Genomic DNA, 14376 nt, shown 5'->3' with positions numbered 1-14376 from the left:
CATTAGTTTTCCAGTATTTTCATGTTCCAAGAAATCATGCTGTCTTTGTTTGGTTGAGAAAGCAGAGAACATTTGTTTCTCTATATTGTCCTGTGGTATAGCCTAACAGAATTTTTCAGCAGAGAAGAAAATCTAATTTTCCACTCACCCTACTTTGTGATTTAAGACTGAAGATTCTGTCATCTGGTTCCAGCAGCTTACAAGCATAGGCAATGTTGACAGCTGTCTCTCTCTTGTCACCTGTCAGCATCCATATTTTTATTCCCGCTTTCCGTAATGCCTGTATCGTGTCCGGAACACCCTCCTGTAGGCGATCTTCAATGCCAGTGGCACCTTAATTTAGACAAGCAGAAGGATTAGTGCTGCTGTATTTCCAAAGACAAAATGCTGCAAGAGTGACAGGACAAGATGGTTCTCTGCATACCCACATCCAAAACCAGACACCCTACTGTGAAATGCTTGGAAATCAGAGGGAGATGGGGAGAGAGGAAAGGGAGGGGGAGGAGTGAAGGCAGGAGGGAGAGTGGGATTAGGGGATTAAGGGAGGGAGGGAAAATGGAATTAAGAGAGGGTGAGAGGGAGGAGGGATGCAGGGAGGGAAGGTGGGTCAAATTAAGGGATTAAGGGAGGGAAGGAGGGAGAGAGGGAGGAAGGATGGATTAAGGGAGTAAGGGAGGGAGGGAGGAAGGGAGGGAGGGGGGGAGGGAATGAGGAAGGTGGGGGGGATGGGGGAGGGAGGGTGGGATTGAGGGGGGGTTGGGGGAGGGAGGGACAGAGGGGAGGGAGGGAGAGATTAAGGGAGGGAGGGAGAGTGGGATTAAGCAAGCACCTTGGCTGTATGAAGCCATTTAACATCTTTGTTCTCACTTCCATTTAATGTTAGGGCCAACCCATACTGGTTACTGTCACACCAGAGACACAAGCAAAAAAAAAAATGCCTTGGCCTGCAGGACAGCAGGACCCCAACAGCAGCTAGACTTCTCTCTGCTGGCTTTAGTGCCAAAGGGTACCTGTATATCCTTAAAATGACATCAGTTTGCAGCACTGCTCTGGCTTCTCTCCAGAAACTGAAGCCAGTAATTCCAGAACTTTTTTTAGTATCAAGGTTTATGGCATTTGCACTAAGCAGATATGGCACAAAATGAGGGAAGTAACACCTTTTTACACAATAGGACCTGCCTCTCTTCAGCTTCTAGCTTCTAGCATGAACTGCCTTTACCACTACTCTGCAGTTGACCTTTTACACACCTTTTGAAACATTTTTTATTTCATTTCTGCACAGCTGAATGACCTTCAGAGGAATGGTTCCTACAGAAGCATGCCTGACTTCCCAGCTCCATATTATTACAGGAGGACACAGCAGAAGTATACCTGCTGTGCCACAAATGCAACAGTGATGGAAAACACATCCAGAAGTAGGATATCTCTGAATGTTTGCATAGGCAGGCCTGTGATTTGTTATTATCATTTCATATGCTTATTAAAATGGTATTTAAAAACTCTAGTGAACACAGAAAAATACAATAGTAATGATTAAAAAAAAAAAGTCAGTAAAAAAAATGTTTAGCCTTTACAAACAGCAGGAGTACCAGCTGTCTTCAGTGTGTTTTACTAGTACAAATTAACTAGTGAGATTTATGAAAACTCAGGGGTGACAATAAATTCTAGGTCTGTAGAAAGCTATGTGTTACACAAATTGAGATTAGCACAGCTCTCTACAAGCAAATTCCAATTATGAACATCATAAGCCGTTTCCTGAGGGTTATAGCATTTTCTACATACCAAGCAAAGTTAGCTCTGTCTCAAGCCTCGTGGCAGATTCAAGCAGCAGCTTCTCCCTGTTGTCAATACTGGTTTCTGCTAAAAAATGATGATTTAACCATTCTGCATATTCTGCATCACTCATCACCTACACAGGGAGAGAAAACATCCAGCATGTATCTATACTGTGTTTTCAATGGTGCCTTGGAAGTGTTCTCATGGTTACTTCTGCTGCCCACATCCTGGCCTAGAAGTGCAGCCCCTGGCAGAGCATTGCTCTGACATGTGCTCCAACACGTCCATGGATTTAGTAAGGTGTTCAGAGAGTTAGATTACCTACCCAGCCTACTCACTGGGACCCTGTGGGTTCCTGGAGCTGCCTGCCAGACTTCCACTTAGACGGAAGGTAGCAGTCAACGGACACTATTCTCTCCCTACTGCTCTTTAACTGCAGCACTGAGACAGTCACAGAACCACTGCACAGCTGAGTACAGCTCAATGACTGTGCAACTACACAGCCTGTTCTTTCACTTTACATAAGGCTTTGTAAAGAGGCTTCTTGCCTGTTTCAATCCCTAAGGAAATTTACTTCTGATCAGCTTTGAATTTAAAAAGGAATCTCAAAACATCACTTAAGTTGTGCATCTAGAGTTTGTAACACTGCAAACTGTTTGTGACTTAATTTGTTTTCTGTGCCTGGAATTCCAACCAGGGTAAGATTCACACAAGGAAATCTGCTTAGGACTCTTAAGGAAAAATCAGAGTATTTGACAACTCCTGCTTCATAACCGGGCTGTTAAGCTGCTTGATCCTAAACTGACAACAACTATGGCAATCTAACAGAAGTCAGGAATTGATCTGAGTTATCTTACAGATTCCTTCTGAAAGAACATAAGGATAAACAAAATGTGGCAATGGAAGAATCTGTTTAGAAGCTGTGATGTTTGCTCCATTGGTGATACCTCTCAGGCTGGTCACAGACTGCAAACATTCTTCAAAATATGTATTAAAAGGAATACCTTCTTAGCAATACACAGAGTGCGCAGTCCTCTTCTGGCATAGTCATCCAAATGCTGCTGAGTTTTCTCTTTAATCTTCTTCTCTTCAATTTCTGAATCATTAGTACATGCTATCACACAAAAAGAAGAGAAAGCAAATTAAACATGTTTGTTTAGGTTAAATTTTGTGGAAAACTTTGAAGGTCTAAATACATTCTTAAAACACCAAAATGTTTAACTTTTAACTATGAATGTATCTTCATGTTTGCACCATGTGCTGTCTCTGTATCTATAGTGAGCATGCAGTGCACCAGTCTGCACAAGCAGTGCAGAGGAACCCATCTGGTACTGATATGTCTTTGCTTTGTATCAAAATCTTTTTCTAAAAAAAATTATTTTCTAAAATGAACTGGGTCACAAATACTCAAGAAGCTTTACTGTCACTGGTCTAGTGGGAGGGACCCAAAAGGGTAGTTACTGAAAAGCTTTGATAAAAATAACTGTTAAGGGGTGGACTATTCAGACAGGCATTCAACTCACCTAACTTCGGAGATGCAAAAGTTAGGTTCCAAGTTTACCTTGAGAAACAAAGTAAGAAGAGGCACCTCAAGAATGAAATTACTCCCCTAGTAAGATGAAAGATTTTGGAGGTATTGTATCTGTCCCATGGCCTACAGAGGCTTTTTGTCTAGACTTTAGATGGCTAATGTTGGGCAAGTTAAAATCCACTCTTGAAAATGGAAACATTCCTCTTCCTTATGCATCATACAAACCAAACTTCCTTTTGCAGAAAGCAAGCCTTTAAATGTAAGTCCTTTATATTACTTTTCAAACCATAAAAACAAACAACCCCCCCACCTTGGAACATCTTCTGAACTTTAATATACTTAGGTATTTATTTCTAATATACACACGTAATATTTTCTCTTTACTCCCTTCAGCTAAAAATCAGTGACCATTTGCTACGGTGTATGAATAAGTCAGAGCTTAAACAACGTGCATGGTGCATCCCTCCTGTGGTTCATTCAGAAACATTTACACCTACACAACAGGGCCCAGCAGATATTATTATTACATCTAGAAACACAGAAATAATGAATAGCTGAGGAAAAAAAAAATCAAAATGCACTGAGAGCTGACATCTGCTCCTGACACCTCTCTCCAAAAGCTGAGAAACACTAACATAGGTAAAGGCTAAAGAGTATCTCATTCTAATAAACACCACTCACTGTGTAGCAGAAGCCAACTCTCATGCAGATGACCTTACTTTGCAACTGAAAATACTTCAGTTGGCTCCAAAGGGTCTGCTTAAGACACCACCAAATCCTTTGGTTAACAGCTGCTTCTCTCTTTGCAGTTCCCACACCAGCACACAGCACAGATATATCTAGGTGACATGCAATGCTACCTTTCTGGGCTCCCCACAAGAACTGTTCACAGATAATACTTCTGCTTGCTTACTTGTCTCTTCTCATGAATCATGCCATCTTTCACCTGTACTGAAGAATGTACAAGGTGAGCAAAGAATTACAAGTTCTATAGATACCTTCAGATGCAGTTGATGCAGTTCTCAACAAATCCATCATGACTGAGTCTGCACCCTTTGTGTACACCACCACTTTGTTGGAGACTGGATGCCGAACCACCACTGACATCCTTTTCCGCAGTGAATCAAAAGGCAGGATATGCAGAAGCTGAAATGTTAAAGATCCCAGACCTGCAAAGTCCACAGTTACTTGATCTGGAGTCCTAGACTGTAAAACGCATTTATAAGCCCTGGCAGCATGAACCAAAGCAGCTTCATCTGGACTTTCAGCTTCATAACATAGTTTAGGTAAGGGAGATAACTCAATAGATGACACAGCACTGCTGGGTTCACAGCCAGCTACATTCACCATATCTAGTTCTTGAGGCGCTTGGGAATTTTTTGGGCTGTCAGTATTGTGAGGTTCACCAGCCCTTTGAGCAGCTCCATCCAAAACAGGTGAGGCCAGTTTCATTCTGAAAATAGACAGTTTTCTCACAAAACTATTTGGGCTTTCAGATGATGACTCTTTCACACTTGGAAGTGGGGAGGAACTCAGTCTCCGGACTGACAGCCTCTGGAACATTTGCCTGATATCCTCAAGCGATTTAATAGGCATCCTACCCAGTGAAGAGAGTCTCATCTGGAAAAGAATAGTTAGAGAAAGCATTTATGTTAAATTCTTCATATTTTATTATATTAAAGAGGGACAGCTTACAAACTATGTATATTTCTTAATGAATGCAGTATTTTAAAATTTACCACAAGTTTGACTGCCTGTATTAAAGATGGGCAGTTCTACTAAACATATAAACACACGAGTACACTAAACAGCTCCTGTAAGCTGTAAAAACACTTCAGGTCTGAAAATTGGATGTGTTTCAAGTTTGATTCATGACCCTACACAATACTTCTTTTTAGAACTTTCAGTAATGAAAAGAGTTAGTATGACATTGTAACTTTTAAAAGTTGTGGCAAACTGAACTGAACACTTTAATCCTGAATTAGAAGATATTTGTGAAGAATAAACCAATTCCATACCCCTCACAGTAACTAGCTACAAGAATTGCTAAAAATACAGTACCTTATCAATACTTTTTCAGTGTTTTAAATTAAAGGTCAGTTCCTCTTTCCTCAATGTTACAAAATAATTGGCTTTCTGTTACTTAGAACAGTTAAGAAGCTGACAGCTTACAATGGAGGAACAAGGCATGCAAGGCTGACACTCCTTTGTCACTGCTGTTGGAAAGCTAAGAATGAGTTATCAGAAAACATGTTCTTTTTGCCACTGAAAAGCATAAATTAAGGACAGACTCTGGCTTCAGTTCTACCAGCATTCCAGCAAGTTGTAATGTATCTCCAATTCAACATCATGGAAATAGAGAATAGGAACGTCGCCCCTCCCTAACGCAACACTAAAATTTGCTGTTGCCTTGAGCTCTTTCATTCATTCTCTAATTGTGAACTCAGAAACCTCACGCCACATCGCTCTTCTCAACCTACCTACCAGCGCTTGGAGATCTTCTACTCTGCTAGCAATTTATTCAGAAATATCTCCGAATATTTCTGAATATTCACCTGTACACTCTCACATTGCATTTAAGGAATAGCTAACTATAAACTATGAACTCAGGTGCCTCATCCACACATGGACCTCTAGGCTTCCTATGACACTTTCTGGGAATGCTTGGAAGCACAGTAAAATACCAGGCTTATTTATACACAGGAGGTACTTCATACCCCACAGGATATGTTTTGGGAATGTGTCCAGCCATCATTGTAGGTTCACTGCCTAGATGGACACAAAAATCTAGTTCTGCACATGTCATTAATATTTTTTTCAAAAGACAAAGTCGACAAATGGAAATCAGCAAAGAATGGGAGAAGGAAATCGAAGCTGAACTTGAGAATCATTCTGCAACATAGTCATAACTGGTAAAAAATGGGGTTATGAAAATCCCACCCTGAAAAAAACCCAAAGGTTTGAAAAAAATAGTAGTATCTTTAAATACCAAGTTAGATTGTGTGCTCTGAAAACAATGAGTAGTCACTCCAGATTACTGAACCAGGACAGTCTAGCAAATGCACTGTTAATTCAAGGTGAGACCAGTTTATGTCACACTGTAAAGCATTTTTTCTTCAGATTAATATACATAAAAAACTTGATCTTCCATATTTTTGTTGAAGCTCTATTTGAATATGCAGGGAACAGGGAAGAGCGTTCTTAGTTCCAATATTCTGGGAATCTCCTGAGATTATTCTTATCTTTCAGCCAAGAGTAACCTATTTGTAAAGGTAGCCTGAGTGTTAGTGTATTCTTAAAGGAAGCTATGCCCATATCTCGAAAAAAACCCCCAGATTACAGAAAAAAGTTACAACGGCAATTCAATCTCAAAATTTGTCTTGTAAAAGTTATGAACAGTCTATACATAGAAACAAAAATATGGAAGCCAAGTTACCAACATTGTTTTTATACATTAACTCATTGCACTCTATAGCTTTACAGTAATTCCCTTCTTTTTCTAACAGGACAAACCAAGAGGATAAAAGGATAATTTTTTTACTGTCAGTTAATTGTTTTCTTCCTTTTGTAATCAAACCAAAATGGAGCTTGGTTATTTGTAAATATGGCCAAATAGCCAAAAGTAAAGCCTTCTTACCTTCTGACGTGGCTGATGGGGGACTGAAACCACAACAGTATTACAGATTGCCAGAGCAAGAAAGAAGTCAGTGATGTACATTGTCTCCAAAGATAACTTGCTGCTAGCTCCTTCTGACTGTTGATAGGAATGAAAAGAAATTTGACTGAACTTCTCCAGCAGCTGTGTGTCTGGTATAACATCCGTTTCCTATTATGAAATGAACAATGTCCATTAGGTTATAAGACTAATCTCAGTCTCTGGAGGTTAAATCAGTTACAGAAGAATGAATGAACAACTTCCCTCCTGTGCTAAGTTAGTTATACTAGGAAACAGAGAAACACTTTGGTGCTTTCATTGCCTTATGCTAGTCTATTGAAAATGGAAAACTTCATGCTAAAAGAGGTAAACAGTAAGGTCTTAGTTCACAGACACTTCTACAGAGATTAAGTATGATGAATGCTATTTAGACATCTTCGGGTACAGAAGCAGAGTTTTTGCCTCTCATAACCTCAAATAAATACTGATCATCTAGATAATTCCTATTAAAAACAAAAGAAAATTCTAGAAACTTCTTAAAATAAAAGAACAAACTGTTATTAAGATGAAGCTGGCAATTTCATCTGGAGTGGTCATGGACTCACAGCAGCAAGAACCAAAGCATACACCTTCATGATCCAATGAGTATCTGCAATGTCAGGTGCAAATAGGATGCTGCCAAGCCATCATGACAGGCTCTGATTTTGAGGGAAGAGAGAGGGGATTTCTTAAATGACAAGCACTCTTGATCAAATCAGGGTAAAAAGATACTCCCTAATGAGTTACTTCAGAAATTTAGCATCAAACACAACAACTTTTACTTACAATGGGACTGCTGAAAGCCATGTGTCCTGAGTGGGGACCACCACCTGCTCCATCTTCCCTTATGAATGCAGGGTAACCACCAGACAACTGGTTCAAAGACTTTCTGTTCACAGGTTCACACACAGCTCTGCAGTTGTGCCTCTGCCATTTTGACATATGTGTCGAAGAGCCACACTGACAATCAACCGAATCCTCATGCTCTGAATCCATCTCTTGATAGGATTCCAACCTCTTAGCTAAGGAAAGGGAAACAAAATTATTGTTCCATGAGCAAAAAGAAAACTTGTCTAAAACACTGCCTAAAGGTTCAGGAACCAAAATTTTAAAATAAGGAATTTAATATATAGTTAAGAACAATGCACCATTAATCCACAACCTGTAAGAAGCCGTCACACTGACTTCCTGTTTGAGACACTGCACTTCAAGAGCAACATTCCACTGGAGTGAATCCAGAAGAGGAAGTAAGAATGATGAGGTTTCTAGACAACGTGTCACATGGAAACAATAAAATTAGCTGGAGTTACACAGCCTTCAGAAGGGCACACTGATGGGAACCAAATAATAGTCTTCAAGTGAAGAGCAACTGCACCACAGATATAAATGCAGTTCTATGCCCCATGAATCTAGATAGGAAGGTCAGTGTTGTAAAGAACCACTGTAGCAAATGGAAACACTCCTATGCTATCATGTGTTTGATCAAGAACACACCCAAGTGTTTATACTGGAGCTCTCGAACAGTGTTTGATGACATGTCACAAGTTGAAATCTGAATCCAGAAAGCACTGGATCAGTGTACACTATTCAGGTTTCAGCTTTTTACCTCTCACTGTGAAAACAGCATGCAATGAGCATACACTAGCAGTTCAGTACCTAAAATCCACAGACAGCACGGAAAAATTGTTTTGAGGACTGTGCGTTGTGTATTTATTTCATTGAAGTATGAATACAAACACTGGCATTCTAGGAAAAACAAAACCTTAACACACAGACTTATCCAGCAACACCTCTAATTCCCTATTTCTTTTTTATTTCAAGTGGTAGCTACTGTACAGGAAAAAGTGAAAAGTGTGATATTATTCTGTTTTATGTAAACATAAAACCTATCCACAGTTCAGTCCCCAGCTCTGTTGCTCAAAATGAGATGGAAATAGGTTTATTATGTCACTAGTGAGTCCTTTTCCTCCTAGCAAAGCACAGGAGCTTAGCTATGTTCCAGAAATGAGGTACCAGATTTGCTACCCTGTTAGGTTTTCCATATTTCCTGTTGTCTTCTGTTTCTGGAACATAAATGTCATGGGGTAACTGTTGTGAGGTCTTGGTCCGAAGGGGGAAGAAGGACACACAAGACACACTAGGACGGTGAGACAAAGAGATGTCTGCCTGCTCAGTGCAGCAGGCAGCCTTTATTGAGCTCGCTAACCTCTACATTCCCACACACATAACACAAACATATTCTCACGAAAATACCCAGGAATTCAAGCACCTGCACATTACTAAACAGTCTTAACCTTGTACTCTTTGCAACTCAAGGCTGTGTCCATGGAAACTATCTAATTAGCTCCACTGCTCCCATGGAACACGGCCTAACTTTTGCAATACCTCAAACTTCAATTGTGGGGCTACAACTTCACCCCACACATAAATGAAAGAATCCTCTCATCTTGCCATTCTGATAAGCCAAGGAAAGCAGAGAGACCAGAGCTTACACCTTCCTTGGGAGGCCATCTCCCTGATGTCAACATGAAATTAGTAACGTAATTCTTTTAAAAAACAGATAGCTGGGAATGTAACAAACTGTGGCTCTCCACAACTACGAAAATACAATATCCCATACGAAGCATTGATACCTTTTACTAGAAAGCAACACAAGTGACTTAGAATGTGTTTGCAGAGGCAGGTTTGGACAACATGCCCATTCCACTATGCTTCTAGGCTCTTAAGAACTGCATGCTCTGTCTGAAGTAACATGTGGCACCTCTTGTAAAACCATACTGCTGTAACGCCATGGTGCAAGAGGCACATGTTACTTTAGACAGAACACCGCATGGGGGCACCTATATGGAGGACTGTACTGAATCACAGGCATTGCTGTAGTGTGCTTCCCTCATGTGCCCCCTTTACCCTGGGTAATAGATATAAACACAGAGATAAATGTCCAGACTAGGTGGCTTGTATGCAAAAGACTGTACTGTGTTGCACTGCAACTCTTACCATGTGTAACAGGAGCCTTGCAAGCAGCAGCTCTATGCAACTGAACAAATACAAAACAGAGCTAAACCACAGGACCTACCAAGGTTTCATAAAGTGATTTTCAGGGCTCATATAATTTCTAATTTGTTAGGAAGAAACCTATGTTTATTCTCCAGGAAAAAAACAGGGTGCAGGAGGAGATAATTATGAACATAACTAATACACTAATAATTTTGGAAGATAACTCTCTGTGAACTACATAGAGAAGTACATGTAGACATACTTTCCCTGGCACACTGAGACTGAATCAGCTACAGTTGCATCATTCACACCACTGTTTGGTTTCTCTTCTGAAATACTTTTCCTTCCTATAGGAAATGCTCTGAAAATACATTCTACTTCTTATCTAAGTTGTTCATTCACCAAGTTTGAGACTTAAAAATACTTTTTTCTCATTTTGCTGTAGTCATCCTTCCCAGTACAATCATGCAAAGCTAAAGAATTATCTGGACAGCCACACCATAACATTTTCAAAATATGTGCAGAAATTTGTTTGCTGTAAAATTTGTTTGCAACCACCTGGTCCTGTGACACAGTAAAAGAAGGGCTGAACTGATTCACTGCTGTGGCCAGCAGGGTGTGCCTTTTGCTCGCAGTTGTGAGCAGTTCTATCTGCCATCAAACCCACCAATACCACAAGGGGGGTTTAATACACAGCTGTGCTTCACATGTCCACCTGTCAGCACCTCCCCTTTGATCTCATATGGAATGCTTGCATTGCCCACCAGCATAAGAGCAAAGGGCTGCAGCTGCTAGTACTTACACATGGTAACCATAATAAAAACTTTGTGGTTTTATATAATCAATAAAATAGCTAATTAAAAAATTCGTGTCACTCTGCCCAGTTTTCTCTTGTGTCTGGAGTTATATCTTCTCCTGGCTCCCATAAGGCTTCAAGCTGGCTCTTATGGTATGTATACTGAAAGATGATACACTTTTAGACAGTAAGATAGCAACTATCCGTTAACACCACCTGGTAACTTTTTGGCTAACAATAAACAGGTGTGTGTAAGATATAAGTAAGAATACAACAGTCATTTTTGATGGAGGTACTTATCTTTGCAGAATTAACACACATGTGGACACACGTGATTGACTTGTACCTTAAAATTACTGTTAAGTAATGTATTAATACTGTTAAGCATGTAATTCATTCATGTTACTGTATCCTCAAGGGCAAAAGTATGTTGAATTGGAGCCTTAAGATATACTATATAAAGCTGATACACTGCTATGTCAGTCAACAGTATGTTTAAACTCTAAATGCTAGGTAAGCAGTGGTACTCTAGTTGAGGAAAAAAAAAAGAGAGGAAAGACTAAATGGGCAATTTTCCAGTGTTCTGGGTTCTGAATATTTCAAGGAGAGAAACAAAACATAGTAGTCATGACTTCTTCCAGAGCAAGTAAAGGATATTCCGTTCATGGTATCAAAATAGTATCATGTTGGAAAAATGACCCATGTGAACACAGGTTTAGTGTCTTACCATTTTCCTCATGGCGATATTCCCATCCTGCAATGCTGCACCTCCGAAAAACCATCTTATTTTCAGTGAGGGTTCCAGTCTTGTCTGAGAAGATATATTGAATCTGGCCAAGGTCTTCAGCAATATTCAGTGCTCGACACTGAATAGTTGAGTCTGTTTTCTCATGGTAAAAATCAATGTCATTCTGTATTAAATAGATCTGTCCCAATTTGACAATTTCAATTGAAACATAGAGAGAAATTGGGATCAAGACCTGCCAAAATAAAACATGGGGATTAAGTAAAACCAAAGTCTTTGGCCAGTTACAAACACAAAGTAGCTCTACTGAAGCTGAAGAGCTACTTGAGGGTATAAATGAGATCAGAATATGACCCATGTTCAAAGCAGACTCAAGTTACCTGTAATAAAATTATCATCGTCCAGAACATATAGAAACCTGCTAATATTGGAGGAACCGATTTCCCATCTGGCTTGGGGATGTTAATAAAAGGTGTTTCCGAATACCTAGTTAACCAAATTCCATGGCCTTGAAAACAAGAACAAGACAAAGTGAGTCAGTTGTATGTAAACTGTATCACAGTTCAGGGTCGTTGTGGTACCTGTTACACTCTGCAGTCCTTTCTAAGCTTTTAAACTACCATTTTCTTTCTTGTTTTTTTCTTCAACAGGAACCCAAATATCAATGCACAGAAAAAATACCTTACATGCATTTCTATCAATAGCACATCTATACAGCATATCTCAGAACTAAGGAAATATTAACTACACTTCACAAACACTTCTTTTCTCCCAAAAACCCCCTCTGGCAATTAATTGCTATCCTTGCTTGTTCAGGTTTTAGTCTATCTGTGAACATGTCATCATGTCATCATTATTAAGTATAGTCTGAAGAAGTATTTTTAAACATATTTTAAACACCTTTATGATCGGTCAGAAAAGTTAGTCTGTTTAGATACACTCAAGGTCACCATTTAATCAATCTCTAAAATATCAAATCATTACAACTCTAGTCACGCTAGGTCTCTCACCTCAATGTGTACATCTCACATCATCTGAAAAATCCTAAGAGAAAGTAGGAGTTTTGCAGAGCAGTAGTGAGAGAAAAGAGAAATCAACCAGAGAAACAGGTTCCAGACCTAAGAATTCACATCAGAAATATACTTCTTGATCACATCCCAGATTAAACATGACAATGTGAACTAAAACCTGGCAGCAGGCCCAATTTTTAAGGAATTACACATGGATAAAGATTGACAAAATGAATCAACCCCAAAATAAAACACTAAGCTGAGAGAGGGAAATAGTAGGAGTCTGGTGATTCTCACTTACCTATTGCTCCAGTTAAACACATCAAAATTAGAAGTAGAACACACCAAAGAATATCAGTGTTCACTTTTCTTTCCAATTTACTGCGCTTGTAATGAGGGCCACTGTTATTCAGCATGGCTTTGGTTTCATGACCTGCAACCAAAAAACAGGTTGAAATTCTCTGATGACAGGTATCAGAACCACAAGTGCTTTATATTTCTAAAGCTCTGGGAAACAGAATATTTCTATTGACAAATATTTGAACAGTGATTATAAATACGAGCAAATTAATTTCTCATACAATGCATGAATTCTGTTGTACAGAAAACTGAACAAGCTAAATCAAAATCTGTCATGTGTACATTACTTTTTGTCACTAATGTTCCTTCCTATAGAAACAACCCCATTCTTGACCCTTCTATATTATTTCTAGTGTTTTCTACAAAATCCTACACCTCTGTTACAATTACCTGGCTGGATACATCATATTGATTAGTTTAAAAACTTCTGCCCCTTGATGCAGAACACTGAAGAACAGTACTAGCTTCAGTTTCAGATAAGAAAAAAATCCTAAGCAAGCCAAGCATTTCCATGTCCACTTCAAAACCTGGGTTTACCATTGCAACTGATAGTTAAGGACAAGGGCCTGTTCACACACAACAGATCTGTTCTTCCAGTAATAATTAGGCATATCAGTTTTTTACATTGTTAAACCAGAAGCAAACTTCCCCCAGACACAAGTTCTTAACATTTCTAGCTATTTCTATGCCTTCTGCTGGATTCAAGCTTTTACTCTCCCAATTCCCCTTTGCACGATACTGTTTTTTAGGGCACATTTGTGTGCAAGGCAATCTGTGAAAGCCTGGGTGGTTCACTAACCTGCATAAACCACTATGCCTACAACAGCTTCTGTGTTTCTTACTGTGCATCCTCGCAGGAGTAAGTTTTCCTTGCTGAGAGCCACTCGATCCATGTTTGAATGCTCACTGAAAAAAAAGCACATCACATCAGCTGTAGGACTCCAGCAATTACAGTCAAGCTTTGCAAAACCACTGGGGAGCAGATTTCCCAAAGAAGCTGCTAGTCACTGACCCTCATTCTGATGTTACTGATTGGACTTTTCAAAAGAATGGAGTAACATGCAAGCAGATCACCCTTGAAAATCCAAGCATGAAGGCACTGCATTACAATTTTCTTGTGTTTATAAGCCCAGAATTTGCCAGCTGTCATATGAGAAGTAGGCAACACTACTGAAAAGAGATCAAGGCAAACACTGGAAGTTTGAAACCTTATAACTTCTACTTGGATTACCAGCATCAAAAAAAATTTGGAGAAAATAGAAAATATGTTTAAAATTCCATTTTAAATATACTGAGAGCATCACCACTCCTGTGCACTTTCAGTGCAGGCAGGTCCACTGTAAAGGTGCTTCCTCAGACTAAGATTTACATATATTTATTTATCTTCTCAAAAATCTAATGTGTCAGTGTGCAAAGGGAAGAATATAGACATAACTCTCAAATCCTGAAAATCAGTTCCCCATAAAA

General features: G+C 39.4%; 1 protein-coding gene across 4 annotated transcripts in view; it reads right to left on the bottom strand.

Annotated features, from left to right (window-relative positions):
• Nucleotides 1-14376, bottom strand: part of ATP10D (ATPase phospholipid transporting 10D (putative)) — a 46613-nt gene that overhangs the window by 13470 nt on the left and 18767 nt on the right. For all 4 annotated transcript variants that reach the window (XM_027676321.1, XM_027676323.1, XM_027676322.1 and 1 more), the window contains 10 exons: nt 13709-13815; nt 12851-12982; nt 11920-12047; nt 11522-11774; nt 7788-8023; nt 6945-7133; nt 4306-4927; nt 2781-2890; nt 1783-1909; nt 149-333 (listed from right to left, as the gene is read on the bottom strand). In XM_027676321.1, coding sequence (XP_027532122.1) covers nt 149-333; nt 1783-1909; nt 2781-2890; nt 4306-4927; nt 6945-7133; nt 7788-8023; nt 11522-11774; nt 11920-12047; nt 12851-12982; nt 13709-13815 — 2089 coding nt within the window. The remainder of the gene's footprint in view (nt 1-148; nt 334-1782; nt 1910-2780; nt 2891-4305; nt 4928-6944; nt 7134-7787; nt 8024-11521; nt 11775-11919; nt 12048-12850; nt 12983-13708; nt 13816-14376) is intronic.

The sequence above is a fragment of the Neopelma chrysocephalum genome, unplaced genomic scaffold, assembly GCF_003984885.1.
Source record: "Neopelma chrysocephalum unplaced genomic scaffold, ASM398488v2 Primary Assembly neopelma1_42, whole genome shotgun sequence".
In the NCBI taxonomy this organism is placed as follows: Eukaryota; Metazoa; Chordata; class Aves; order Passeriformes; family Pipridae; genus Neopelma; species Neopelma chrysocephalum.
Note: the sequence above shows the minus strand (reverse complement) of the source record. Positions and strands in the feature narration are given on the sequence as shown.